This window comes from Manacus candei, unplaced genomic scaffold, assembly GCF_025592945.1.
Source record: "Manacus candei isolate 608988 ecotype Guabito, Panama unplaced genomic scaffold, ASM2559294v1 h1tg000026l, whole genome shotgun sequence".
Taxonomy (NCBI): domain Eukaryota; kingdom Metazoa; phylum Chordata; class Aves; order Passeriformes; family Pipridae; genus Manacus; species Manacus candei.
The window spans coordinates 1,643,548-1,655,834 of record NW_026138074.1 but is presented as its reverse complement, the minus strand read 5'-3'; the positions used below and the strand labels follow the sequence as shown (position 1 = coordinate 1,655,834).

Below are 12,287 nucleotides of genomic sequence, written 5' to 3'. Positions count from 1 at the left end.
ACAGCCCTTCTCAGCCAAGAGAAAGCCAGACCTCCAGTACTTGTGGATACCTGAGCCTCATGAGTTCACTTTAGGTATCAGTGTTGAGGAGTGACAAAACAAAGCAACAAATTCCTTAATAACCCAGCAGTCCTGGGCCTTATACCAAAGCCTTGGTCACACGGACTTCCCAGCAACTGGGGCATGTGCTGCTGACTAATGAGGGCGCATCTCAACACACACCATTCCAGCTCAGGACTGCTTCCCTTCTGCTCCCCTAGGGGCTCATGGCTACAGCAAAAGAAGGACATTTCACAGCCCTCCTCAAAACACTACAGTGTAGTTTAAAAACTGGCACATTTATTCTGTCAAGTCATTTTTCTGCTTCTAAAGTTTGTGTGTAAATACAAAGAATAAAATAGGAAAATAAGAATTTGCTGTTTAAAGACTGCTCCGTATAATCAGTATATTACCATATATATGTGTCTGTGTTCTTGGGAACCCAGAAATGTTTATCTTAACAACAGGCTGTGGAATTTTAGGAAACTGAGCCAATTATCCATGGCTTAGTGCCATTAAAGACGAAGTCATACAAGCAAAGATTTTAGAACAGAGTTTTTTAGAATTCCAGCAGCATTAACATCAACATAGCAAGAGCAAAGCTGTGATACAGTATTTATGCACACGCACAAAAAAACCAACCCCAAAAAAACCAAAACAAACCATCTCCTTACAAGGGAGAAGTACACAAGAGCACAAACTAGGGAATAAAAATGCAAATTAAATGCAATACATGCTCAGGTTTTGCTCCATTTTCAGTCTACAGTATCTTACTTAGATACAGAATGAAGTCGAAATCCAGCATTGTGGCTTTCCCCAAAGGACCACAGAAATAAAAATTTGGATTCACTCAATACAGATGAATCAAATTCTTCCAAACCATTTGGAAACTGACTTTGGAAAATACTTGTGGATAACCATTAAACATGATGCGTTCTGAAGTTGTCCTTAGATTAATTCCTGTGTGCATGTACATATTCTCCAAAACACACAACAGACAGTAATGGACACTGAGCCTCACTTAGTCACCAAAGCAGTAAGAAAGCATTTGACCAAACTGCCCTGACAGCTCCTGTTGAATTGAAAATCTCTACTGATGGAGACCAAAAATTACTGTAAGTGTACTAGACAAGCTGACCTGCTTACCATCAGTCAATTCAGTTCCCCACTTATCAGCGTGCCTTATGACTTATTCATATCTTAGCACCCAGTCAGAAAGAATTCTGAATATACCAACAGCCTCGGGCAAGCAATCCAGCCACCTTTCCATGAGGAAAATCATTCTTTGACAAATCTTATTCCTATATATCAGGTATCTTATTCTTTGTGTACTCTAAAACCTAATTAGAAAACTGAAATTTCTCTGAAAGCGAAATTTTTCACTATAGTATAAAAAGCAACCCTTGCTAGGGCAGTAAGAGGAACTGAACTAATTCAGTAAAATATTACAGACACTTGATAAATGTAAAAGTGCACAGAACAACGTGTAGGTTCACAGTGTTGGAAGACACAGCATTTGAACCACTTCTTTATTCCACTGAAAAATATAAAGATATCACTAAAATTCCCTGCCTCCAGCTTAAAAGAAAGCCTCTCTCAAAACAAGTATTTTACGATGCTTAGAAATGTCTTCCTTCAAAATGTTTTTTTCATGACCTAACTTGGCAGAGCAATGGTCCTATAAGCCTCAGAACTACAATTAGAATTCATTTTCCTTGACTCATACATACTCTAGCACAAGCAAAGTTATCATTCCCAACACTCAGTTTCCTCAAACTAACGGTAACATTTTAGTCAGCTTTAAGAGTGGAACATCTTCTGGACTTTAAGCACCCACGGTTACATTTGAAGAACATGATAAGTTTTGACACCATAGGAAAGTATCAGTAAAGCCAAAGTAATAGCCTTATTTCACACTCCTGGCTTGTGCATGAAGAAGCAAGCTTCTCTCAAGGGAGATGTGAAAGACTCAGATTTCAAGATCAACAGGTAAAATGAAAAGCAAGGCCTACAAGTACAGTCCTGAATATAAGCACAGGATTTCCTGAAAGGAACAGATCTCTCTACCTACTCTGTAAATCCTCTATATAGACTTCTCTTCTGACATACAAACTGTTATTTGAGCTAGAGACATTAAAAGGAATGAAGATTTGACAAATGAAACCATTAACATTAAAAACTGCTTTGAGACACATCCTCAATTTCATTATTTAAGCCTTCATTAATTTTCAGTTATCTGTCCAATATGTTCTTGCAGCAGACCTCAGAGATTTATCATATCCTTTTTACTGCAAGAGAGGATATGAAATTCTCCTTGATATTGAAGAAGGTCTGGAGAGCACCTCCTTACAACTTAGTGTGGCAGACAGGAAAAAATGAACTTGCATAGAAAGGGCTGCACATCACATCATTAAAAGATAGAATAGAAAAGGTTTTTTTCTCAAATTTCTATGTAGGCAGTGACTTACCTGAGACAAAGTCAACCTACTTAACTCCTTTTACAGTTCATGTAGAAAAGCTTTGGATTTAAATTTAGTCATGCTTTAAACATAAGCAAGGTGAAATATTATAATGTATCTGCCTGAGGGTTTGGGGTCCAATAGAATTTTCAGCAAGAAATGCTGAAATAACATTAAAAAGCACACACAATAACGGCAAAGATCTCCAGGCCATCACTTGCTTCATACAAATAACAGTTTTAGCTTTGTTTAACAAATTCTCAGTCATCCTTTTTTCAGAAGAACATAGCAGTCCAAATGGTTCATGCAGCAGTTCAAGCAAAAAAGACTGTATTCTAAAGTGAAAACTGAAGTATTTCCCCTACCAGGATGAAGGGAATTAAATATTGTAGCTACTCCTAGTGCAGAGTAGAGATGTGGCTACACTAGACCACCCTTATTTCCCTTGCTGTTCCAGATCCAGACTTGGTTTTCAGAAATACACTGTTTATTCACCTGTACCAACTGCAGGGTTCAGCAAAGACACAACTCTCAGTTTCTACTAAGAACCATCTTCTGTTCTTCTCTGTAAAATATTCTGCCATCATTCTGAAAATGTCTCTTTACAATATTCCATTCTGTCTTTTGTTTGCTTTTATGTCTCTGTAAGGTCCCGTGGCTCGGTTTTCATACACCTATCCCTCACCATGGAAACAGAAAAGGAAGACAAATCTAAATGAAGCACGTGCATTCTATTTTATTAACTATATAAAAATTCATCACCAAAATACCATACTGATATTCATCATTACGTTGGAATCTCCACGGCCAAAACAGGAAGCACAGATAAGTTTCCCGTGACTCAAGCCTAGTAATAATTCCCTTGTAAACTTCCATCATCACCAACACCAGCAACTGACAGGTCAAGGCCAAAATAAGCCACTGTCCTGTAGTTTAAAAAGGCAGCCAGCTTTTAACCAGCAGTAAATCTAGCACAGCCCCTCTGGGGAAAATGTCTTGGTAGCGACAAGCTGCACCAGAACCTTCCTAGAGCTCTTTAAACAGATACACAGATTTTCATGGTAGGTTTGCAGTTCCACAGCTCAAGCCCTTGCTCCAAAGCTTCTGTTCAGTCCAGACTCCACAGGCACCAACACCCACACCAGCTGCCTGCACAACCCCTGCCCACAGCACAAAGTATCTCTGTGCAATTTGAGTAAGGCCAACACTTTCTCAGCAGGATGAGACAGTGCTCAAACACTCTCTTCCTCGGCCTCACTCTACCTACACTGACGGCAGTAGAAACACGAAGGTTTATTAATAAGCAGGCGGAAAAGGTCAGCAACTTGACTTGGATCCATGACTTTCTAGGCTAAGATAGTTGCACAGTATGCCAGACAGGTCAGATAAGAGACCAATTCTGCCAGGGCAGACTATGAGCCTGCATGGAAACACCACAGAATAAACCTATATGGCCTCCCATAGATTCCAACTGCCAAATGAGTGCTGATACAGCCAGGTCAGTATGGAACAGAAGGGTTTTTCACAACTCCTACTCATTTCCATTAATTCAGGCTAAACCTATGGTAAGGTAGGAAAACAGCATAAAACAAGTCCAGCAACAGACAACAGATCACTTAACAACTGGTAGTACAATCTGTGGGGATTTTTTTGTAAGTTTTCTCTGTCAAACTTTTGCATAATACTGCTATTTCATAGATCTCCGTTCTTCCACATTCTTTACATTGTGTTCAGACCTGAATGCACTGAAGAACAAAGCCGTTCATTAGCTTTTCAAAGGGCCCTACATAGAGATACCAATTTATAGTGCAATTAAGAAACCACACAAACCCCAAACATACAGCTAGAACAAAGATCTTGCAACTACAGTGCATATGTGAGTTACTGGCACAGTGTTTGGCTGCAGGTTTCTGAATTCAGACATATTTTTCCTCTTTTTGCAGTCCTGCATCACAACTATGTCACTGAAGGTATATGAATCCATTCTGCTCAGTTCTTTGAATTTACTTATTTATTTACAAATCAGGTTAAATATAATGCAGGATGTGTGTTAGTGCACAGTGGTAGAGTATATTCCTAGAGATGAAGGCAGGAAGGGAATTTGAGCATGCTCCACACACACATGAAGGTAATACAGCTGCACAGTGTTTCCAGGACATTCACAGTGCTAAGTTAAAGGCAATGAGAGAGGACACTGACCCAATCACTTTTTATGTTCCTCAGCACAACTATCAGGCTCAGCAGAGAGGCATATGCCATCAAGTCTTTAAAACCAAATACTTAAAGGTCAGCTACCATAGTACAGTCTGCATTCATCACCAATTCCCCTTGCTGCACGACAAAGGGCACCACCACAGCCACCAGGTTTTAACCATTATGGCCTGTGCTCTTCAGACAAATTACAAACAGCTGTAAAAATAAAACTGAACTTTAGCTAAACAAGTTTGCAAATCACCCAGTGTACATCCCATGTTCTACCTGATGGTGGGCAGGAAATACTTGAGTCAATGAAACTGATGTGCCATATGCAGAATTTTCCTACAAACATCCTATATAGACAGAGTTGCACCACTGGATAGAGCCCCAAAAAATCCATAAAACCGCATAAGTAGCATGAAAGTCCGCAACCACACAGTACTGTGAGCAGGACCAACGCTACCAGGTAAAATGAAGAAAGATAATATTCAGCAGGAACCCATCCTGACTGGTGAGAGGAAAGAAAGACAAATGTTTTGAAAGTTATTTTCAACTGAGAAAAGGAAAAAAGGAAGTTTTTTCATTTAAGATAAATGGCATTACTCCAATATGAATGTATGGTGGAACATTTAAAACCTAACACCAAATAGTTAGGTTTTTCACTTCAGCATGCCTGCAAGCCCTCTATTGCATGGAATGTTACTTTATGAACACTGTCAGTACCAACTTACACAGCCCACCTGATTTTGTCTTTGGTGTCCCACAGCAATGAAACACACATCACTGAAATGTGTCTGCTATGTGGCAGCATTCCCAGGTATGTCATTTAGAGAAGACTCACACCACTCTGAATCCCATTTTAAAGTTCTCCACCCACAGATTTTATTTGCAAAGATAAATGTGAAAGTGAAGAGAAATGCATTCACTCAGACATGCACATGGAGACTGTAAGACTGGCGATGACCTTTGATTTTAGCACTAAAACAAAACACATTAAAAATAAGAAAAAGGAAGGGAGGAAACGAAAAGCACAGCAATGTACCTAGGGGAGTCTCACTAGCTATTCTGACACCCGCAAAAAACAGCAGCTTTCTTGCCCCAAGTTCATAAGGCAGCACATAGGCACATAAACTCGTGGGTCCTCTTTTGCTTTCTGCTGTTTTTCTACCTCAGAAGTTTTTCTGCATAATAGTTCTAAGAAAAAAATGGATAAAATTGAAGCTCACAGGGGTTCTATATAAAATCCTAAATATTAAAAAGCTGCTTGTAGTTGAGTATTTTGGTCAAAATAAAGGTTCCACAATTTATAACAATTTCCTTTTTCAGTGGCACTGTTGTCTACCTCAGCTTTCTCTGGTTACTGTGCAAAGTCTGGCAGAAAAGCCAATGTAAGGCATAAATTAATGTAACTCCTACCTCATCCAAAATGTCTCTTAGCCTTTCCACTAACATAGTGAAGAGCAGCACTTCTCGGATTCACTGTATTAAAAGGTGTCTGTTGAGATCCAGGCAGCCCTTGAACATCATCACAGTGAAAACTGAAGTTTCCACCCATGCTTCTACTGATTTTCCCCTCAAAAAACACAGATATTATTTCTAGCCAAACTGAAGTGAACAAACCTGACAAATGTGCCTTTTATTTGCAAGTTACCAGGAAATAACAACATAGTCAAAAACAGAAAAACACAGTTGGGCATGAAAGGCACCATTTTCTCCCCTCCCATTCCAAACCATTGGCAGCTCCCTTCTACAGCTCTCAGCCAGGGCTGTGTCCCTCAGCGACTCTAGGAGTCTAACCAGACTGCTAAAAATAGCTTCTCAACTACAGGACACGCACATTATCGGGGAAAACATTTCTGCGAGCCTAGTAACAGCCCCACAGCTCAGTCTGATGACACAAGGGCCTGAAAAGGAAGACTAAAGAATGGCTTGCTGAGTTAGGGAAGCCTTTACTACCTGCCCACCACGTCCATCACAGACAGAACACATATTTTTTTACCCTAGGTGATAAGATACTTTATAGGCAATCTCAGAAAGCTGAAGGTTTTTGCATCATAAGCAATACTGACTAAAATCTGAATACTCCAGAAACACACTGATAATTTGAAGTACACTTAAATACATATTATTTGGCAATTCAGCAGTCTTCCATGATTGTTTCTCTGCAAGCCTTCAGAAGCAACGTGTAACAATGCATGTAACATTTTGTAGGCAAGCGCAACAATCTCAACATTCAAAGTTATTTTTTACGCTCTAAAACAGCGATAAAACAGACTGGGAAACTAAAAGGCTTGCCCGGGTCACTTTTGTATGGATATCTGTGTTGTGGGTTCTGTGGCTTCATTGCATGTTGTGATTGCTACAGAAAAATGTACATGAGATCATTTACTACCTGAAGTCCTGGGCTAAAGAATTAAAGGCCAGTTATGCAAGGCATGTTTCCATCAAGCCTTGAGAATGGTGAATAATTCTGATGGCACTTAATTAATCAAATAGAATGTTTTAACACCAAAAACATCCAGTTATTTGTTCATCTTACCAAAAAAAAAAATCATCTTGACTCACTGCATCTGTATTGGCAATTTTTTAATTCAAAAGGAACTCGCCATCTCTCAGAAAAACACAGAAAAAGCAAGCCAGACTTAAAAACTTCATACACAAAACTGCCCTCCCTGTATAGATTACTAACTTCTGCAAGTACCATCACCCAGTGCTACCAGAGAAGAAGTACTGTGACTTACTTAAAAAGGATGAACAACAGAGTTCTTGTGTCATTACAGCAAAAACTCTGCAACCGACCACTAAAAGCCTTGGTCTGTCTCTTATTCCCAACCTTATTCTATATGGCTCATCAAAGTCATCTTTGTTGGCTGAGAATTGAAGTCGTGGAACAATCACAATCAGTTTAAAAAGTTTTTGAACATGGAAGCGTTCTACTCACTCTGTCTCTGGTTTTGTAAGGATGTTGAGGTAATTCAGTTGTTCACATGGAGGACAACACTCTGGTTTTCATAATGTTACTTCCCAAACTGAATTCTCCAGTTATGAAGTTACAGATCCATAAGTACGATTACATGTCATAAATGGTGATTGCATTAAGGACTGTAATTTTAGCAAGTCTCGGAGTGATATCAACACTACCCACTCCAGACTTTGAACACATCTTCAGAAGCATTTTTTCTTGGTAGTTCAAACTCCCAACTCTTCCAGACCAACAGTATAATTTTATCCCAAATAAATTTCTGTTAAGAGTTGAAGTGATACTTGAAAACATAACTTCTTTAAAGTAAAGATTTAGAGTGTGGATGGGTTTTTTCCCAAGCCTGATAGAGATTTTAGCAAAGCACAACTTTCCATGGCTACTGTAAACATACAGGGAATCCACTTGTCCATTTGTTTTTCCCATGACATTTTCATCAGAGAGCAAGTCACATCAGTTACAACTGTGACTTTCCTACTGATGTCTTGTTAATGACCAGGCAAGAAACAAGTTTTCTGAACAGAGTTAAAAAATTACTGTGCTGTTGATGTAATAGTTATAATTTGAAGCTACACTATTGGGAAATATACAAGTAAACTAGTTCTAAAGCACAACTTACAAAAAAAAAAAAAAAGGAAAAAAAAAGAAAAAAAAAGAGTAGAAATCCCAGTGAACGTGCATCTTTCTTTAAGAGAATCTAACTGATTACAGACTTTGCCATTTCAAGATAAACACTTAAACTCACGTTTGTTTTCTTTTGTTTTGTTTTACATTGGAAGGAAGGCACTGAGAAGGTCATGCATCTGAACTAACTTACCTGCTTTCCTCTCAACTTGGAGACACCTACCCTACCGCATTTGTCTCTCTCACCACTTCAAGAACTTCCCTTATGGAAAGAAAAGGAAGAGCAATGTTCAAGAGTCACCAATGCTTCTCAGCAAGGAGAAGGATATCCTAATCAGAGCCACTACTTGTTTAGCTTGTTATCAGGAGCAGTACCAAAAAAGTTTACTTAGTAAACTTTCAGACTCCACTGAAAACTGACTAAATCAGAACAAGTGTCAACACTGAAAGGTCAATTTTCCTTCATTCTCCTGTTAGTTTGGTGTAGTTGTGCAGTAACAGCTGCCAATTAACTGCATTTCCTGAGAATAAAGAATGGGGTTAAGGGAGAGAATCAAACAAACAATCTGACCAGGAACAAATAAAAATAAGCTCAAGGTCTCTTATATCAATACATGTCTATATTGGAGTTTCCACATGATATCTGAGCTATCTATATTAAGCCTCTCCAGCCAGTCTTTCACTAAATTAAGCTCTTGAGTGGCTTAAAGTTCACATGATTTTTAGAGGCTATCTAGACAGCTATTCTTTCTGCATCTTCTCTACTGAAAGTTTGTCAGCTACATTTTTCACCTTCAGTTCCAGTTCTCTGATGAAACCTTACATGTATGAATTCATGTGACATCAGGAAGCACATTTCATCTCTTTCAGAGAAAAAGGATTTCAGAATGAGGTGAGATCAAAGGCAAAAGTATCCCAGTTGATGAGAAAAATTATTTCAGTAGTTGAAAATCTAACAACATGGAAAAAAAAGGTGAAATACTTTCCTATCACTTCCAATCCTTAGGTTTTCCCAGTAATTCCTGTACAGGCCCATGATGACTTGAAGGCAAGTTGTACTGCCCTGAAAGGCCACAAATTCACCTCAGTCTTTAACTTCATATTTGAAATGAGTTGTCTCACAATAATTCCAACTGAAGTCCGAGTTAGGAAGGCTAGTAAATGCATTATAAATCAGTCCCAATACCTTCAGTTCTGCTTAAAGACTTAACAGACTTACTCTGTTTTCTTGCTAGCCTGTAAAGACTGCAAGTTTTAGTACAGACCTACCATTTGCTTCCATTCAAGCTCCCTTCACACCTGGATAACCAAACTGCTCACTGAAGATCTATCTCCCAGTACAGGTCTGCTTCTTACAGCACCTTTCACATAAATTTTCTCTGCCTTCCATTTTTCTTCTTAGTAGACAGTACACCAGATTGCAAATGCACTCCATTTCATAGCAGCACATATATTAAACAGCAACACCTGGGATACACAAAGTAGAGCATGGAAGGGGGTTTGAGAAGTAGTAAATATATTGAAAATACTTCTTTTAATATGTTCCTTCAAAAAGACTCTCCACAAGAACTGAAAATTGCTCAACACCTGTGCAAGGCAGCTGTTCCTCTGTATTTTAGAGATAAATAAAAAACAGTGAGGACAAATTCTGAGCCACCCTGTGATGAATGCAAGTACCTCACTGGAAGCAGACTTACCTCAAAGATAAAAGAAGTATGTGTGAGTAAATACTCGCCGTACATTTATGTTCTTTATCGGGGTGAAGCAGGAGTTGAGGGAAAAAAAGTAAGCCATACAACAATGAACAAGAACCCATCAGATTACTTCACTTAAGAACACTTTAGATCTAATCCCAGTGAACATGGGCTTCTACTAGAATTTAAGTGCACTTGGTTGCAATGTAATCCTACCTGCACTAGTGGAGACTGACAAAGGAGAGTAAAAAGAACTAACAATAAGGGTATTCTTTCTGCCTGATATGAACTCCATCTCTGTCCAACTACAATCATACTCCCATAATTTGCAACATCGTGTTACAGATGCTAAAAGCTCTACAAAAACATCTCATTTTCTTCCCTCTGCTTCCCTACAATAGTCTGAAAACAACTGTAACACTGAGATTTTTGAGTGTGTTAAGGATTTTAGGTTTTTCAGGTAGAGCACACCCAAACTATTTTTATAAAGTTTTAAAATGCAAAGATTTTCATTAAGAAATATCAGCTTCCTTCAGGTTTGTCAATCACAGAGCAAGGAACAACTATTATGGGCAATATTCCAAAGCTAAAAAGATCTCAATGATAGAAATGCTCTTTAAACTACTTTGGCTCTGAGTTGAAATGGGTTTTGTAACTAAGAGCATGTAAAAATAAAGTTAAACTTGATTTCTCATTTTAACTTGATTAGAAGTAGTTGCAAGTATTTTTTGCAAATTCACTAAGCATATTCATTCTTTTAACAGAGTTCAGACACAGCCAAGTAGTACAGTAGCAAAAAGAATTTATGAAGAATTGTTCCTCACTTGTTTATAGCACTGAAGATCAAGTTGGGGAAGGGAATCTGAACAGCTTTCCTGCATTCCAGCCAACCGGAACAAAAGAATGTAACTCTCCAACAGCAATCTAATATTTCAGAGCCATTAGATTTAAAAAATAAAATTATTCTTAAAAGAAAGTTCTAAACATGAAAATAGTTCATATCACTCATAATTAATGCATTAATTTCTAACCATTTTACTTTTTTCTGTTTTAAAGTTCTGGTTTAAAATTTACATACAGATAAAAAAAGCAAACCACATCCAGAAAATAAGCTTAATAAAATGACAACATCCCCAGTCCAAGTTATCTTGTGTTTCAAAGGAAACATTCTCATCTAAGCTCCTTACATTGTAGGAATTTTCATTTTAAAAACAGAATGAAGTCCAGGATACCAGTCAGACAGGCATCACTAATAGCATACTTCAACAAATTGTTTCTCAGCATACACAAAGATTAATATACATGGCATATAAATATTAACACATTTCCTGCCTCAGATGCTCCCGAATTGCCAGTAGAAATCAGTGACAAATAAATTGTCTTACAAATATAGGACAATACGAGTATTTCAAATAACTACAATTTCTTTGCAGCTGAAAGTCTGCAAAACTGTGTAAGTAATTCCTCTTGCATTAATTTGCCTGCTCCCACCACATTTGTTTAATAATAATATCACAACTTAAAATACCTGATGCCCAAAGCAGTTTCATCTGTAACCTTAAAAATATTAGTTATCTCAGATTCCTTCTGGTTTATTCTCAAAAAAATCTTATGGTGGCAGCATTTTAAATAACATGCCAGCTTACTAGGGCTACTGTTAAGACATGGAGGCAGGGAGGGAGAACTCAGCCACAGTTAGCAGTGACTCTTGGCCCTTTCAAGCACGGTAGACTGTCAATACCCGAATTCTGAACATCAAAGCACAAGTTTATTCCCCTGCCCCACCAGACTAAACTTGCATGTGAGAACACAACAGCAGCTCAGCTCAGCACTATTTGAGAAAGACACCAGGCAGTGTTATGCAGTGCAATAGTGGAAAAACAGCATTCAACTAAACTGCTGAGTCAGGGGAAATGAAAAGTACTAAAGCAGCATTTGCCATGTTCCTTTCTTTTGTCCAAATTACTTTAAATCATGGCTAGCAATGCCTCTGCACACACCCTACACACATACTACAGTCAAAGCTACGCTCTAAAAGAGGCAAACAGCACTGGGGGATTACAGCTTCGTAGCAGCCACTGTTGTACCTGACTTTCAACTCCTTTTGCTCCTGATCCTCTGCATAGCATTCTTCCTTTCTTGTGTCTCCTTTTCTCCTCCAGAATTTCACCATTTGGCTAGCAGGCTCGCTGTAAGTGTCGCTCCTATTTGTGTTTCCCCCACATGAGCGGTTCTTGATGTTGTAAGGTCATCTGAACGCAATTGCAACTTTGGCTCGTGCACAAATTTCCTCAC

General features: G+C 38.5%; 1 protein-coding gene across 5 annotated transcripts in view; it reads right to left on the bottom strand.

Moving 5' to 3' along the window:
• The window catches only part of TRAK1 (trafficking kinesin protein 1), a 130,018-nt gene that overhangs the window by 92,103 nt on the left and 25,628 nt on the right, over positions 1 to 12,287 (bottom strand). Inside the window, exon 1 of one of the 5 annotated variants that reach the window (XM_051789188.1) lies at positions 12,080 to 12,242. The exons of 1 other annotated variant lie outside the window; for it this stretch is intronic. In XM_051789188.1, coding sequence (XP_051645148.1) covers positions 12,080 to 12,165 — 86 coding nt within the window. In that variant the 5' untranslated portion in view covers positions 12,166 to 12,242. Of the gene's footprint in view, positions 1 to 12,079; positions 12,243 to 12,287 lie in introns of those variants that run through there. 3 more of the 5 variants (XM_051789189.1, XM_051789194.1, XM_051789195.1) reach the window with 3 other exon arrangements.